The sequence below is a fragment of the Hypanus sabinus genome, chromosome 7, assembly GCF_030144855.1.
Source record: "Hypanus sabinus isolate sHypSab1 chromosome 7, sHypSab1.hap1, whole genome shotgun sequence".
NCBI lineage: Eukaryota > Metazoa > Chordata > Chondrichthyes > Myliobatiformes > Dasyatidae > Hypanus > Hypanus sabinus.
Genome location: NC_082712.1, coordinates 28682602 through 28701394, shown reverse-complemented (window position 1 = coordinate 28701394; position 18793 = coordinate 28682602). Strand labels below are relative to the sequence as shown.

Sequence of the window (18793 nt, the reverse complement as noted above, 5' to 3'; positions counted from 1 at the left end):
TGCTGACTCTGCCTCAATTTTCAATGCTTGTGCTCAGTCCCCGAGTACCTGCAAAGTAATGGCATCATAGTATCGACAATAATGGACGAAGAAATCTGTGCACTGGGACAAATAAATATATCTGCTTTACCCAGAGCTGAAAGGTCAGAGTGTGGTGATGTGCTGAGCATGAAAATGGCACTTAGAATTTTGTTGTTTCTAATCTACATTAATGAGCTAGATACCAATGCTAAATGGGGTTCACCCGATTTTTTGATAACATTAAAACAGCGAGAGCCGTCCAGTCAAGGGATGCAGCAAGCATCTGCAGAAGGATTTGGTCCATTTATATAACCAGCCAAGTGGCAAATTAAATTACACACTTTAAGTTGTAAAGCATTGCACAAAGGTCACCAAATGTGGAGTGTAAGTGGACGATAATCAGTAGTGAATTAGCGCAGGGAGATGTGGAAAGGGAATAATCAGAGATGCGTCACTTTCAATTTCTCCAAAATGTGATAGCGTGATTAAAAATGCTAAAGGCGACAGAATCAGTGTTCCTGATGTGACTTTCTCCAAATGGGTGAGACCCATCGTAAGCTGGGGGATCACTTTGTTGATCACCTCCCTCCATCCACCAAAATTGAGATTTCCCAGTGGCCAACCATTTTAAATTCCTTTTCCCATTCCAACATGTTGGTCCCTGGCCCCCTTTTGTGGCACTGCTGGGTGGAGGAGCAACACCTCATATTCTGTCAACGGCAAGAACATTGATTTCCCCGTCTCCCACCACACTCTTCTCTCTTCTTCTATTCCCTACTCTTGCCTCTTACCTCTTCTCATCTACCTATCACCTTCCCCTGGTGCCCCTCCTACTTCCTTTTCTCCCACACACTCCACTCTCCTCTCCTATAAAATTCTTTCGGCTCCAGCCCTTTACCTTTCCCACCCACCAGGCTTCAAGTATCACCTTATAGCCATTTACTTCACCCCCCCCCCCCACCTTTTTATTCTGGCAGCTTCCCCCTTCCTTTCCAGTCCTGAGGAAGGGGCTCAGCCTGAAATGTCAACTGTTTTTCTCATTTCCCTCGATGCTGCCTGCCCTGTTGAGTTCCTCCAGCATTTTGTGTTGTTGATTGCAGGAATATAGTGCTAGAGCAGTGTGTTACCATCCTACAATGCTGGTCGAAGACTTCTGAGTGCAGTATCAAGTGCAGAGAATGGTGTTCATCCTAACCCCACATGACAACAAAGGTCAACCTGAACTGCTGAGGATGCAGTCAGGTTAATCAACACAGAAAGCTTGAGTTCCGCAGCTTAGAGAGCTGTTGGTTAAGGTGACTGATCTGACTTAGATACAAGTAAAATATTAAATGGCACATAGATGGATTAGGTATATTCAAAATATTATTTCAGAGCTGAACCAGTGATTTTTATTTAGTGACATAAAATATTAAATGTTGCAGCAGCAGTAGATAAACAGAACCATTTTCAAGGCACATGAACAAACTAGACTTGAATACAAATAAGTGAAATGTTTATTTGAAATACCTTGTCAAAAACTTACGGAGATTTTTTCCTTTTTATCATCGCCACCGCCCTATACTCCCAATGCCAACCACTCTGTCAGAACCCTTTGAGTACACACCGCCTGGTATGTTATGAACCTGCCTGCACTTTTGTGGACAGCATTCTAACTGTCTGCATCACCGCCTGGTATGGGGGGTAACTGACAGAGACCTGTAAAGTTAGATCGCTCCATCATGGGTATCAGCCTCCATTGTATCTGAGACATCTTCAAGGAGCAGTGCTTCAGGAAGGCGACATCCATCATTAAGGACCCCCACCACACAGGACATGCCCTCTTCACATGTTGCCATCAGGAAGGACATACAGAAACTTGAAGGCACACACTCAGGGTTTCGGGAAGAGCTTCTGACCCTCTGCACTCAATTTCTAAATAGACATTTTTTGCACTGCTTATTTTAACTTAACTATTTAATACACTCATTTTTTTTCCTCTATACTTAATCATCTTTATTTCATTGTACTGCTACAATGAGGTTACAAATTTCATGACATATGCTGGTGATATTAAAATTGATTCTGATTCTGACTGCTGCAAAGTGCTTTTCAAAGGTACCACCTCTTAGATCTGGGACTCATCTGGATCCTTGACTTCCTGACAAACAGACCAAAATCAGCAAAGACAGGCAGCAACATCTCTGCTATGATTACTCTCGACAGTGATTCCCCACCAGGCGGCTTTCCCTCTGTAACCAGATTCCGTTCTAATTGTACATCTACAAGTTTGCAGATGATACCATTGTAGTGGGTTGTATCACAAATAACTATTAGTCAGAGTACAGGAAGCTGGGAAGGCCATCTTCGAGCTATAGAACTAATAACATGGCGTTATGATGATAACCGTTCCCTCAATGTCAGCCAAACTGATAAAGCAGGTCATTGACTTCGGCAAGGCGGAGTTGGTGCAGTGAACATGCTCATATTGACATCAACAGTGCCGAGGTCAAGAGGATTGAGAGCTTCAAGTTGCTAGGAGTGAATATTACCAGTCGTCTGAACTGGTCTGTCCAATTGTGTTACAATGCACACCCAACCTTACCAGCTTCTGTGTTTCAGATGCTCTAACTCTCTGGAATATGGATAACTGGAACAGCCCCTTTAAGAATTCAGGACCATTCCACTAATTGGCAGCCATGCTTTGGCACCGGGATTTCAACATTTAAGGAACATGTGAACGGAGGTTCAGTGCTCAATGGTTAGCTCGACTTGGATTATTGTCTAGCATCTAGTTTAGTACAATGTTCTTGTTTTAGTCTCGCATCGTGTCTCAGTTCCAGTCTTGGATATACCAGAAACACATAGTACACTGCAGATGCTGGGGTCAAAGCAACACGCACAGCACGCTGGAGGAACTCAGCAGGTCGGGCAGCCTCCGCGGAAACGAGCAGTCAACGTTTCGGTCCCAGGCCCTTGGTCAGGACTGAAGAGGGAGGAGGCAGGGACCCCATAAAGAAGGTGGGGGGAGGGTGGGAAGGAGAAGGCTGGTAGGTGCCAGGTGAAAAACCAGTAAGAGGAAAGATCAAGGGGTGGGGGCAAGATCAAGGCACCTACCAGCCTTCTCCTTCCCACCCTCCCCCCACCTTCTTTTTAGGGCCACTGCCCCCTCCCTCTTCAGTCCTGATGAAGGGTCTCGGCCCGAAACGTTGACTGCTCATTTCCACAGATGCTGCCCGACCTGCTGAGTTCCTTGGATATACCAGGACTTGGGTCCAACTATCCTCGCCTTGGTCTCTTGTCTCACATCAACTCCATGGCAAGAAATCTCACCATCTCCAATTCCTCAGGAAGATAATGAAATCTGACACTCCCCCTTTGCCCCTCACTACTTTTTACAGACACACCCTAGAAAGCATGCTATGCAGACATATCACGGCTTGGTATGGCAACTGCTCTGCCCTTGACCACAAGAAGCATTAGGCAGTTGTAGACACAGGTCAGTGCACCACTCTGTGGACTCAGTCCATCTCTCTCGCTGCCTCAGTAAAACAGCCAGCATAATCAGAGTCCTCACGCACCCTGGACATTCCCCTCTCCCATTGGGCAGAAGTTACAAAAGCCTAAAAGCATTTACTACCAGGCTCAAAGACAGATTCCATCCTGCTGTTCTATGATTATTGAATGAACTCTTGACCTCATTGTAACTATGCACCTTAATATCTATACGCTCTGCACTTTAAACGCAATACTTTACTCTGCACTCTGTTACTGTTTTACCTTGTGCTATCTCAGTACACTGAACTGATCTGTAAAAAAGGTATGCAAGACAAGTTTTTCACTGTACGTTGGTGCACATAAACTGACTCACCGATTGAACAACCAGATAAGCGGTAAGTCCTTAAGCTCCATTGCAGGGGCTCTCCAAGGAACGTTTGATACACTCTTAAACGGCTAAAATGTGTGGTGCTGATCAGTGCCATGAGGCTCCTGACTGACTTGTTTTTAAAGCCTTCATGTTCCACTTATTCAGAAGATAATTTACCCTCTGCCCAAGGAAGCACATTTCTGCCTTGTCTCTGAGTCAGCAGGCTGTGGATTCAAGTCTCATGTTAGGTGCTCGTGCATGTTGGCTGGGCTGAGAATTAAAGCTGGATGCTGAGGGCATGCTATACTGCCAGGGGTGCCATCGTGCAGATGAAGTGTTAATCCACAGCTCGACCAGCACATTGAAGTGAAAGTAAAAAGATCTTATGACATTGTTTGAAGTAACACTGGGGAGTTGTCCTGGCTATTATTTATGTTGCATTGCATAACTTGCCTGTCCTGCATCTCCTCATTAAAATGGTAACTAGCCTTCAAAAGTGCTTAATTAGCTGTAAAAGTATGATAAAACTTCCCCAGGACACAGAAAGCCCAACGTTATTTCTTTCTGCCTATATTAAGGGAAGCCACCGTGGATTCCTGAAATTATCTGAGCTCTGCTGTATCTGCCTTTGCGCGTGGAGGAGGAATTCTAATATTGTTAGTTATGGCCCTTGTGGATCGGGGGTATGGAGAGAAAGCAGGTACAGGGTTCTGAGTTGGATGATCAGCCATGATCATACTGAATGGCAGTGCAGGCTCAAAGGGCTGAATGGCCTACTCCTGCACCTATTTTCTATGTTTCCATTGAGGGGAATATGAGGGGAAACCTCTTCACTCAAGGGTTTATGAGAATGTGGAACATGTGAGCTTAATTTCAATGCTTAAGAGAAGTTTAGATAGGAACATGGATGGAAGGGGTATGGGGGGCCCTAATAGTGATACAGTTTGATGGGAGTAGTCAGTTTTAATGGTTCAACATGGACTAGATGGGCCAAAGGGCCTTTCACGGTGATGTACACAATGACTTCTCATGGCACAGTCGCATAAAGTCAAAGTACGAACAAACAGAATTCATGCTGAGCAGCAGGAACCTGTAGGGTGACCGTGCAGACTTCCACAATCCTTAGCAGTGTTGGTCAATGACTGGATTTCAGTCAGCTTCTTACAAAGTGAGTGCTGAGAGCAAATGGACTGTGAATCTGTAGCCAAATGGCTAAATTGCTGGACAACTGTTCAAACACCTAGCCCTGTGATTGAAGGGTATGAGTTTAAGTAACCTAGCCACCCCCAAGCGGACGGGGAATTTAAATCATTAGAACTGAGAAAGTGGTAAAATTAATATGATCCACTGAACTACCTTGTCACAAAAATTTCTTTGGTTCACTAGCAGCCTTCAGGGAACAAAATCAGTTGTCAGTGCATGGTCTGAACTACAGGACTGTACAAATATCTTAGGCGCAAATGCTGTATATAGCTAGGGTGCCCAAGACTTTTGCATTGAACCTGTAGTAATTTTACGTATTGCACGGTACTGCTGCCGCAAAAAAAAGGAATTTAACGGCATATGTGAGTGATAATAGATCTGTTATGGGTCTCCATTGTGGACTGAGAGTAGGAAAGGAGCGGGGAGAGGGGAATCGTGGTTGGGAAACGGGGAAAAGAGAAGGGAGAGAGTGGGAAGCACCAGAGAGATATTCCAGAATGGGATAAAAACAACAATTGTTTGGAATGAAGCAAATTTGCCTGGTGTCTCAGGGCTCGGTGTGTCTGTGCCTGTGCCCCCAACCCACCACCACCACCCCACAGGACTCCTTGTCTGCCACTTGTCTCACATCTCTCCCACACTGCTCCACCCTCACCATTCCCAACATTTTTTGCTTCTGCCAGATTAACAAACTGGCTCTCTGCTCCATGTTGACCTATACATAAGGTCTTGGGCAGACTAGCTATGTATAAGTGGCTAAGACTTTTCTACAGTAATGTATGTATGACCTCTGACTCATAAACCTCTCTCTAGAATTGTCAATGGGTAACAGAGTCATAGTGTGTGGAATCTAGGCCTTCGGCCTACCGAGTGTGCCAACCAACACACACCAAGTTACACTCATCTCATTTTATTCTCCACACAATTAATAACACAACATGAAAAATCAGAAACAGGAGTAGGCTACCTGGCCCCTCAAATCTGCCTACAATTCAATGTAATCATGGCTGATCTATGCCAGGCCTCGACTTGTGTTCTGTGCCAGATCTCCATAGTACCTCAATCCTCTGACTTTCAAAAACTCGTCTACCTCCACCTCTGATGATCTAGCAACTTTCTGGGGGAGAAGAATTCTAGAAATTCACCACCCTCTCTGAGAAGAGATTTCTACACATCATCATTTTAAATACCTCATAGATATGACCCCTTGTTCAACACTACCTTACTAGTGAAAACATCTCTACATCTATCCTGTCAAACTCCCTCAGGTTCTGGTAAGTCTCAGTAATGTGACCTCTCATTCTGCAGATCTAACTTGGAACAACATAGAACCATAATGCACTTCAACACAGTACAGGGCCTTCAGCCCATGATATCGTGCCAGCCTTTTAACCAACTCTAAGATCAATCTAACCCTTCCCTCCAATTTTCTGTCATCCACATGCCTATCTAAGTGTTTCTTAAATGTCTCTAATGTATCTGCCTCTCCTACCACCCCTAGCAGGGAGTTCCATGTACACACCACTCTATGTGTAAAGAACTTACCTCTGATATCTCCCCTATACCTTCTTCCAATCACTATTTCAATATTTAAGTGAAAATTGAAGAAGCAAATGAATGAGATGGGTGCAGAGGGCTAAGGTCCAGGTACAGGCCAACAGAACGTGAGCAGATTAACAGTTCAGCATGGACTAGATGGGCTAAAGGGTTCATTTCTGTGTTGTTGTCGTCATCTATGACTCTAATCTGCTCTTCCATTCAAATGGCACGCCCTGAATTCTACCACTTACCTACAAACTAGGGACAATTTACAGTGCTAATTAAACTACCAGCCCCCACATTTTAAGATGTGGGAGGAAAGGGAAGCCCGCATAGTCAGAGGGAGGACAGGTAAACTTTGGACAGGTAGCATCAAAGGTTCAGGATTGAATCCCGATCGCTGGAGCTGTGAGGAACAGCTCCGCTAAGCACACTACTGTGTCTCACTGGTGCAGGGGCAGGTAAGATGAATGACCATTGCCAGCAACACTCACATCTCGTGAACAAGGGAGCTTGTCTTCCAGTGAAAGCAGTCAGCAAATATCTATTGGAAACTAAAAGCCACACACTTAAATAGCACCAAATGGATATCATATATCAGAAATCTAAACCAAAGTTTTAGTCAAAACATTGAATCACCTTCCCTCCCAGTTAGCGAAGCAAAACTTTAATAAAGTACAAAGCCTCTCATTTATTATGTCTTGCTTTTACATTCTAAATAAAATATCTCGCCAAGCTCCCAGTGCTGTGGTTAAACATAATAATCACACAGTAAAATATGTAATTGCTGCATTCCTGGAAGAAAATTAAATTGTGAAGAAAGAGAAAATAACTAAGACAGCCCCAACTGGGGTTATTATTGTGAGCGCCATTCAGATCAAACATATCCTATGGTGTTGCATTAAAGTATGCTTCAATCGTCTTGTTTCCCCAAACAGCAAGCCAATAGCCGTATAAGAAATTCTCAATGTTTTTGAAGAGGCTTGTTCGGATGCAGTAGCTGGGGAACAGCCAGCAGAGCTGCCACATAAGAGCAGAGCCCATTGTGGCAGCCCCTGCATGCATTTCCATTGCTGCACCCCAAAGGTAATACGACTGAAATTTCTTTTCAGTGCTGAGAAAATTGCTGCTTTCACACCCATTTTATCTGGCAATTGCAATACTCAGTTAAATACAATTGCAATACTCAGTTAAATAGAGGGCAACCTGACCTGCCTGCAACTCAGATCTGAATGTGCTTTGAGAAAGTACGGTTAGTGCTTGACCCAGTGGTAATGGGCAAGTGCTGTGTATCCATCGCGCATTCAGGCGGGGGGAGATAGAAAAAGCTTGCCGTGCAGTAAAGCTTTTTGCTAAAGAGTTAGTGCAGAGACGAGTGGTTTAGTGAGAGGCTGGGAGGTAAATTGTCACTCTGAAACCTCTTCCAGCTGAAAGAATTGCTCAGAAGTTAGAAAGTGCCAATTCAAGAGGAGATGATAGATGCAGGCAATTTCTTACCATTATCGGGCACACAGGCAGTGCCTGAACTGGCCTGAGCTAGATATGAATTTGCATTGCTTTCCTCGTCATCTGTGTCAGAGTCATGAACCGGATGCGTGCCGCTGTTGCCCAGCAACCGCCTTTGGTTGCCATTGGCACTCGGCGACGAAAGTGGGGAACCAGACTGCTCAATGGCTGATGGACTGGACGAGGAGGAGGAGGATGGCATGGGAGGACCTGAGGAGAGACAACATGAGGATTTTGGTGTGTGATGGCAAAAGCAAAGCATTAAACAGCACTGTCAAAGCAAAACACCACACAAGTCAGGCACACAAAGCCAAATGGATAGAAATGGACTCAAAACACCAGAGGACAAAGTGAGCAATTTGTTTCCATTATCTTGTGTCACCTAGAGTAAAATAAAGCAATGAACTGAACATGGCTTCTGAAAGTCAATCCTTTACATGAGTTCTGTAACGCAATTAACGAGCGTCCATTTGCTGAATTCACTGGGCGTCACAGCAGTGTGGTGGTTAGTTGCGACACAATTACAGCTTGGGAGAGATCCGGAGTTCAATTCCTGTGCCATTCTGCAGGGAATATCTGTACAAACACCCTGTAGAGTGTGTGGGTTTCCTCTGGGTCCTTCAGTTTCCGTACCAGGTAGGTCAATTGATCATTGTAAATTGCCCTGTTATTAGGTTAGGGTTAATCGTCTTTGTCAGGGGTTGTTGGGACGGCAAGACTTAAAGTGCCGGAAGAGTCTACTCCACACTGGATTACTTAAAAAAAATAACAATGAATAAATTACTCCTGTGCATTGTTTCCAATTGAAACAGAGACCCAACATTCTCCACAGTCTCAATGAACACAAGACTAAGGTCAAGTCAGATTTGCATTTAAGAGACTTCTGTTTTCAAACAATGCCTTATGCCCTCACTTCAGGGTAATGAGCTACCACATGGTCTATTTTCACACAAGTCTTTGGGGGTCATTCGTCATGTTGTGCGGGTGCTGATGACAAATGCTGAGCCCTGATTATCAAGGAGTACAGAGACACCGTGCACTTTACTCCCGCATTCCTGTGGTCATGCGGAGCAGTTGGTTCCCCACCAGTCAACAACAGCAATTCTGGTGAAAGCAATCAGCTACAACTTATGAGGGACTGATTCTTCACAGTATAATTTCACGCAATCTTTTGACGTGCTACCAAGTCTGCATTTGCTTCGCTCAAGACTTTGTTTCAGGACTACTTAGTAAAAATCAATAAGGCATTTAACAATCAACAAATACTGTCCTACTAAATTAGGGCGGTTATATCCCTGCAAACTCCTTTGACGTGACACTTTCACACAGAGGGAATTCTCAGAGGAACTCTTCCAGTGTACTTCAAGTAGTTGTCCTGTACTCTGGGCATGCAGTCTCAGAATGCATCAGTTGTTCCTGCCACACTTTCCTTATGGTGCTTTTGGAGTCCAGCATCTGTTATGCTGGCCAAACTGGTTTAAATTATGTATTACTTTTAAATAGAGAAGACATCTGCAGAGATATGCTAAGGTCTAGGATAGCATCAAAGCTGAAACAACAGAGGCTGCACTGTACTTATGCCGAGTGCAAGGTTCAGACAAAAAAATAGATTTTGACAGTTTTGATGCAGTGCCATGCAAAGCGATCGTGTCCCTTGAGAAAAGGGCGTCAGTATGGATGAACACTAAATCCAAACATGTCACTCCTCTTAACTCAGTCAACCTGATCATTTTCACATCTTTACTGCGTTTCATAAATCACCTTCAAATCACCAAAATATGATAACATACTTTGAATAAATAATGCAATTTGAGCTTGGATGACGTGACCTACATGTTCACAAGAGAGACGGCCTCGAACACTGTTCTTAAAATCAGAAGGAAGATTGAAGTACCTGGGGTTGTCCCAGCTGTCAAGCCCTGCCTCTTCAAGAAAGCTGTGGAGCAAAAGGGCTCTCTTTTTAGTTGGAACAGAAAATGGTTTTCACAGTCACAGTAAATTGTTTTTCATTCGTTTTGTGAATTAATAATTCTGAATTTGAATTGATTACCCTTGAGGCTAATTACTGCATCACCTCACTTTGCCAAATTCAACTGTGCGATTGCCAGGTGTGTCGTAATCCCTACCTGGAACACTCAAATCGCCTCTGTTTTTCTTTTTCCAAGCTGCCTGTGTAGGAATGGGTCCCCTGTGAGGTGACTAACTTTCTGGCAACTTGGTCATGCTGCCAGATGTTAAAAATGTGAGTGGAACTACTAAAGCTCTGATTCAGAGTTCAGGACAGGCAACCAATCTTCCCCTTCTGTAGTCACCGCACCATGCCTGATCCGTGCCCCTCTTCCATGAAGAGGCTAGAAATAAATCATGGAAGGAGTACACTGAAAGAGCACTCACATGTCTCGTCTCTGAAGCTGACAGAAACACCATCAAGGCCAGTGGTTTCACAGAATCGTACAGCAGACTCGTCAGTCCACTGAGTCCAAGCAGACCATGGAGCCCCAAACAAACTGGGCCCATTTAATGCTGCACACGTGATACCAACAGATGCTGGAACCCGAACCAACCACCTGCTGGACGAACAAAGTGCACTGAGGAACATCTGTGGTATAAAAGGAACTGTCGACATCAAGGGTTAAAGCCCTGCCCATCAGGAATGAGGACTGAAGTGGGAGAACAGCGTGAATGATAACGGGGCAAATCCGGGGAATGGACTGATGAAGAATGGGATAAGCCCAAATAGAGAAGGCCCAAAGATTTCCTGTTGAATCACAGGGGAGAAGAGGTACATCACTGATGTGTCCTCTGTTGCACTAACATTCATGAATAACATTCTCCACTGGAGACCTGACATGCCAGCATCTCTGAATGTCCTCTAGCCTCTAATTCCAAGCCCTCGTCGTGAAATCATAAGAGCATAAGAATAGGAGCAAAATCATGCCACTTGGCCATTGAATCTTCTCCACCATTCAATTATGGCTGATTTATTATCCCTTTCAACCCCATTCTCTTGCCATCTCCCCATAATATTTCATACCCTGACTAATGAAGAACCTATCAACCTCCTCTTTAAAAAGATCCAATGACTTGGCCTCCACAACTGTCTGTGGCAATGAATTCTACAGATTCGTCACCTTCTGGATAATTCCTCCTCATCTCTATTCTAAAGGTACGTCTTTGCATTCTGAGGCTGTGTTCCCTGGTTTTAGACTCCCCTATTATAGGAAACACCTTCTCCACATCCACTCCATCTAGGCCTTTCAAGATTCAATAGGTTTTAATGAGATCCCCCCTCATTCTTCTGAACCCCAGCAAGTATGGCCCAGAGCCATCAAACACTCCTCACACTTGCAAGTCATTGCACGCCATGGGAAAAGCGTTTGTTGCTTTCTTTAAAAACATATTAGCTCTACCAGGCAGGCAAGATAAAAATTAGAGCTTCTCGAGTTAGTTTGCACTTAACTGCAGGCAGAATCACAGCAATGCCCAATGCTCAATTTTCTCACGGGAGTACATTAAAGCTATGTTAATGAGGTCTGGGATCCCTGGCTGATTACTATGTGCATTTCTGGCTATCTGCATTGTTCCACTGGACTTACGCCCCACCGCCCGATCATGACCATGATCTACATCAGAGAAGCCACAGTACTGCAGTGAGATCCACCTAGTATAGGCTTATAAAGCAGTCAGATCTGCTGCCAAGTCTAAGCAGCTCTTTTTTTTCCTTTAACAGGTTGGGTTAAAACAAAACCTAGCTCCATATCTGATGCTATCATCTGCCTGACAAGCTATCTGTCACTGTGCAATATCCTGTGAATTTCTGCACCTTCCTCTCAAAATTAATTCTGGGCCAAGGGCCAATGTGGTATGCCTGGATCTTTTGCCCCTCCCTGGTGCCCCCCTAAGAAGGTGTTGTGAGTTCCTCCCTGGATCCTGTGGTGTTACATTAAGAGTTGGTGAACATACTGTGTTCAGAACAGATGGCAGTGGGAACAAATCATTTGCCATAATCATCTGCTATTCTCATTCTTTAGAAAGCACTTCCTTAGCAAACTGTATTTTTTGTTTATCAACTTGTAATACGATGAAATTGATGTCCCTGGCTGAAATTTATAAAAAAAAATAAATCGACACTGAATTGATTTGTCGTTTCATTATTTCAGTTGAGCTGCTGTTTCTCATCTAGAGTGAAATGATTGAATTATTGCAGCGAAGTCAAGATACTTTTTCTTCTTTCCCATAATGTTGAGTGGTAGGCTGGAGATATGCCTCTAGCAAAGGAGGTGTGAGGTGCTCCGTCCCTCCTCTAGTTTGCAGGTCACCCCAGGGCAAGGTGCAGCACCTGTTTAGCCCGCAATCAGGGCCATGTGAAGCTGTGTGATGGATGGCCATATGAGTGCAAATCACAAGTTCTAGTTATGTGACCACTGACACCAGGCAGACAATCTCTGAAGAGTACTGATAATGGATAATGATAATCTTTTAAAGACACTGCCCAGAAGAAGGCAATGGCAAACGACTTTTGCAGAAAAGTTTTTGCCAAGAACAATCCTAGTCAAAAACCATGATCACCTCTGTCATAAGACATGATGATGATGCATAACATAAAATCCTTCCATACGGAATTCAGCAGTGTTACAGCGGACACGAGGCCAAAGTTAACATGCTGTTCTGTTTTATTTAATATGCATATTGTTAATTAATTAAATAAGGTTTTCACTCTAACTGCTTGAAAACTATAACAGCCTGAGCTAAAACAAGTCAACAATAGTAGTCTGTCTTGTAAACACAGCAATTTGTCTGGCATTGGGTTTACAATAATGAATGCACAGCAAAAAATATGCAGATAAAAAATGTTTAATTTGTCTGTGACAAATGCTTCACAGGTTTATCCCAAGCTAACAATATTTAGACACAAATAATCGAGATGATTCGGCAGCTGTTCTTTGTTCTAAGCTTTTGATTAGATTAGATTGGATTAGTTTTATTTGTTCCATGAATATGGAAACACAGTGAAATGCATCATTTGCATCAATGACCAACACAGTCCAAATATGTGCTGAGCACAGCCTGCAGATGTTTCCATGCTTCTGGCGCTAACGTAGCACGCACACCTCTTACTAACCCTAACCATTCATCTTTGGAAAGTGGGAGGAAACCGAAGCACTTGGAGGAAACTCGTGCGATCACATGGAGAACATACAAACAGTAAGAACAGCTAACAAACAGCGGTGGGAATTGTACCCTGGTTGCTGATTGCTGACACAAACCATGACGCTACCTTGCCGCCCCTGTTTGTGCTTCATCTTGAGTGCTTGTCTCCAAGAGTTGAGTGGCCATGAAGGGAGTAAAAGAATTTGCCTTGGATGGTAGGGTACAGGAACGTAAGCTGTGGATAATGGTCCAATAATCGAGGAATGATGACTGTTGCACAGTAATAATCTGCTTCATAAATGTCACTGGGTGGTAACAATATCTGCCATCATTATCTGCTTTGGCTTGGTTCACTTTTCACTCTCTGGTGAGTTTCTAAGGAAATATTTCTTCCAATGCTGATCCCAGGGGTTCCCAACCTTCTGTATGCGATGGACCCTTACCATCAACCAAGGGGTCCGCGGACTCAGGGTATCCGGCAATGGAATTTGCTATAACTTATAACTGCAAATTGTTGTTGCTCAAGTCTTGTCGAGAATTCAAAGGGGAAGGGGTGTTTTTGTAATGGCTTAAACACCCGGCACTGCGTCTGCAGAAATCTTCCATGTAACAAGCCTCTTGGCTGATCACGGCAGAAAGAAGACTTCTGCGGCATGTTCTCTTCCCTAGTGGCTTAATCACACAAACATCTTCATTTTATTTATAGCTTCAAGAGAGATACGCAGCAGTGTGGCAAACGCACCATTTAGCTCTGGGTGATGGCTACATGTCACGAAGTGTCTCAGAAACCTCCTGCAGTAGTATTATTGCCAACAGCAATTCTTACTGTTGACTGTCAACCAGTCAAGTCATGGAGGTTGATGGCAGAGATGATAACTGACCCAACCAAAGCTGATTATATTAGGGAATTACAGACACTGGCAATGTTATTAGGTACCTCCTGCACCTGATAAAGTAGCCACTGAGTGTATGTTTGTGGTCTTCTGCTGCTGTAGCCCATCCACTTCCAAGTTCAGCATGTGTATTCAGAGATGTTTTGCTGCGCCCCACTGTTGTAATGTGTGGTTATTTGAGTTACTGTTGCATTCTTAATAGCTTGAACCAGTCTGGGCATTTTCTCTGACCTCTCCCATTAACAAGGCATTTTCACTCACAGAACTACTACTCACTGGAATGCGCAGTTTTTCACACCATTCTTGGTAAACTCCAGAGAGTGTTTTATGTGAAAAGCCCAGGAGATCAGCAGTTTCTGAGATGCTCAAACCACCCTGTCTGGCACCAACAATCATTCCATAGTCAAAGTCACTTAGATCACATTTCTTCCTCATTCTGATGTTTGGTCTGAGCAACAACTGAATCTCTTGATCACGTCTTCATGCTTTTATGCACTGAGTTGCTGCCCAATGATTGGCTGATTGTGTTGGTGTATAGGTGTACTCAATAAAGTGGCCACTGTGTGTATATTGCTGCAACTTCAGTCCATGATGTCACTGCTTCCATTTACAGAAATACTTTCCCATTCCATCTTCCTAAACTAAATTTCTTGACATATCTTGCTGTTTGCATTTCTTGTATGAATTTACATACAAATAAGATGGAAAGAAGGGGGAAGAGTAAATTACCAACTGCGTTCATTATAGTACACATTCACCCAGCAAGGTGACAGAAGCTAACGAGAGACAATGACCCTCAACCAAGTATATTCTGTGGACCTGATCCATTTCTACCTTCTAATGAGATGCATTCCTTGTTGAATTAATCAGGAATGCACAAGGCAACCTGGGCTGGGAGCCTACTGGTTGCCATTAAAATTGATGCAACTCCCAGATTCCAGATTTCGTACAAACAATGCCTATCGCTTCACATTTCTCCATTCTGGCTTTCTTATGAAACTTCAGGCTCACACTGCGACATGAATTGCTGGGCTAGAGTAGGGCGCTCAGATCATAAATGACAATTAAAATGTCATTCAGTCTTCTACCTCACTGTATGTAGTGATCCAGCATGCAAGCCCACAACTGTCTCATCGCATCAAACCCTACGATGGAGCCCAGTCTTGCAAGAATTTTCTAGCATTATGCCACAGAAAGACATCCCTGATCTTACGCAGGGAAGAGGGTGGGTGGTGAGAGGTCAAACTGGGTGTAGGATCAGAAAGCAGCGATTTCACAGGAGAATTCCAAGACTGTAGATTAGGAAAAAAGGACAAGCTGTCATATTTCTTACAAAATATTCTACTTTATGTCCATGCAGTTAATTATTTTTAAATATTTTTATATTTTAAATTATCACTTTGTGCAATGTTGTATGATGTGGGTGATCATGGCCTTTCCATGACAAGGATTGTTCTTGGTAATTTTTTTCTACAGAAGTGGTTTGTCATTGCCTTCTTCTAGGCAGTGTCCTTACAAGATGGCTGGCCCATTATCAATACTCTTCAGAGGCTGTTCGCCTGGTGTCAGTGGTCTCATAACCAGGACTTGCGATATGCACCAGCTGCTCATACGACCACCCACCACCTGCTCCCACAGCTTCACGCACCCCTGATCAGCGGGCTAAGCAGGTGCTACACCTTTGCCCAAGGGTGACCTGCAGGCTCACAGAGGGAAGGAGCGCTTTACACCTCCATTGGTAGAGACATATTTCCACCCCACCACCCATCATGGTAAATCTTTGAGCGATGAGTTATTTCATTATTAAACGTAATGGGATGGGTTGTAATTCCCGTAGGCGGGTGGGTGCTGTAAGACCTAGCCCACATTCACCTGTTCCCTTCCAAGCGAGTCCATGAATATTAATGCATTATTATTACAATGTTTGTGGACTGTGAAGCAGCAATGGTTTATACACAGAAAGCTTTGAGATTTAATGAATAACATTCACATTTTTACTGTCACTCGTTTAACAATGTTATCTGGCAGCAGGAGAAATGTTATTAACATTTGGAGGTGTGCAATGCAGATGTGCTACCTCAGAAATAAAAATTGGAAATTTCTGAAATATCATTAATCCCTACCTTTTAGCAGACTACTACTTATTTTGGCATTTGCAAATTATCAGGATATGAAGACCCTTTCTGGCACATTTGGTTAAAGAGTGCACTGGTTTAAGGTGAGTTCTGTCTCACACGCACTCAGGTCAAAAGCCACCTGCATGGCCTGGTTCGAAACTCACGTTGCAACAGTGTTTAAAAAACTACATAGTAAAAGCCATCTTGAAAATTGGCATTCTTAAGATTCAACTCAAACCCTACACTTGTCAAACAACACAGGCACTTACAGACCAATCTCTGAAACTCCTGTATCCTTCAATTACATAGCAGAAGAGCAGGTCAGGAGCTGCCATGATATCTAATCGATTTGGGCAACGGTGTTAAATATTGATTCAGTTTCAATTATAAGTACTCTATTTCAATTTCAAAGCAGAATAGGCTTGTTTATGGGAGACATATGCTCCCTTGCAGATATATATCATGTGCTTTGTTTACTCTTCTAAAAAGCAGCATTTGAGCTTCCCTGACTTTGAATAACATCCCCAACAAAAAATAATTTATATCCAGTGTAAATGCTGATTACTTCCCATTAATGTAAAATACCACCCTCCCAAGACACCGTGGCTTTGGCTACAGTCATTACTCAGCACTGCTTTGAGTGTTTGGTCTTTGGAAGTATGATCTTATTTGTTTCCTGGCTTCTTTCTTCCATCATTAGTCGGCAGCACTTCTACCTCTTAGTTAAAAGGTCCTGGGTTTAAGCCCCACTCTGGAGATCTGAATGAAAGAAATCTAAGCTGCCACTCCAGTTCAATACCGAGGGAGTGTTGGACAACTAGAGATGCTGCCTTTTGAATGTGAAGTTAAATTGAGGTTTCATTTGCTCCCTCAAGCAAATGTGTAAGAAGTCATTAGTCCTCAAGAAGGGCAGGAAAATATCAGAAGGGTTTCTGATATTGGCATCTGCCGGAAATAAATTCCTTGTATGTGTACAGGTACTTGGTGATTAAAGTCTGATTCTGATTCTGATGATTCAAGGTAACACAAAGGCGGGTTATTTGGCCATTATCCCAGAGCCACATATTGGAGCTTTGTGAAGTACTTTGTAGAGACGCTGCTTTACAGCTATTAATATCATTTAGTAAGTGTACCATGGGTTCTAAGGTATTTTAGAATGTGCTTAAAATTATATATAAATCGGAGATCTTCTCTTTATCGAGCTTTTCCCTGGCAAGGCCCTGTCTTGTACCAGACACTCAAAAGAAGTTCAACACAGATGCAAATCAGGCGGGCAAGCTAGGTTTAACAGTCCTGACTCTCTGTGTTCTGTAGATTTGTTAACTAGTTGCATCCAGGGCATAGAAGATGGGGGAAAAAAACATGCCTGAGCTTCTGCATTATCAACTAGACTACTTTCTAATCTTTCTGGGGATCTGTGTCAAAACACACTGCTCTTTAATGGTTGGGAAGGACCTCAGGGAAAAAAAAGCAGCAAAGCATGAAACAAAATTGCCATTTTCCCCATCCTTTAAATGAGTCATTATAAAAGGAATCATGTTTCCCTCATCATCAGTTCATCTGCACATCAAATGTAATGTTTTCACAGCTGCCCTACCCTCTCCTGATTTAACCAGCCACTAAGTTTATCAGTAATTCTACAACAATATTTAATCCATTTCATCCCTATTTCTTTACCATCTTCAAAGGGACATTTTCCAACAAACCATAAATATTTGTCAGCAGAGACTGATCAGGAGAAAGCATGCCTAAATAAACAAAGTCTATCTGGTCAAAAAGAGCAAAGCTCTCACCTAAAACACACCCATAGCAATTCAGATGAGGGCATGTTCCTTGAATAAGCCAGATTAATTTTTTTTTAAACATGCATTTCTTGACAGCAAGCGCCTTCTTTATAGGCAATCCTTTGAACATTATGACATCCAAAAATCCTCATGTACAAAAAAGGATGAGTTAAGGCTAACTGATCAAAAAATGGAAACTACCAAAAGGCACCTAGGATATTTAATAACCTACTAGAGTTCCATAATGGCTGTAACAGTCAGCCCAGAGGATTTCTATTTTCGTTAAACATGCTATATGTGACTTACAAAATGCTCTGACAGACGTCGTGACCTATTCTATTTATGGGATACATTGGTCAACAGTGTAATAGACAAAATAAAAGGCCAGAGAGCAAAGACAAAACCAAGAGTGCTCAAAGATCCCCAGAAGAAAACAGCGATTCAGTCAAGCTAATATCTAACGTAAAGGTAGGACTGGTCAGGAATTAATTTTAGTAGTGCCTTCAATTTATCTAGACTGAAATTTGATGTGCTTTTGAAATAGAACATGAATAAACCTAGAGACCTAGGAAAGAAAAACTTTCTTTCAGAAAACGAGAAATTTAAACACGAGATATAATTATTTCTATGATTAACCTTCATGTGTTATTTGAAACCTCAGGCAAATTTATCAATCACCCTCCCCTTAGATCTGTCAGTATTGGGACTCAGTGTAGATGAATGTGCATGCAG

General features: G+C 43.0%; 1 protein-coding gene across 5 annotated transcripts in view; it reads right to left on the bottom strand.

The window, feature by feature from the left end:
• tenm3 (teneurin transmembrane protein 3) overlaps positions 1-18793 on the bottom strand; it is a 1636378-nt gene that overhangs the window by 299616 nt on the left and 1317969 nt on the right. For all 5 annotated transcript variants that reach the window (XM_059974311.1, XM_059974313.1, XM_059974312.1 and 2 more), the window contains one exon: positions 8108-8326. In XM_059974311.1, the coding sequence (XP_059830294.1) occupies positions 8108-8326 (219 nt within the window). The remainder of the gene's footprint in view (positions 1-8107; positions 8327-18793) is intronic.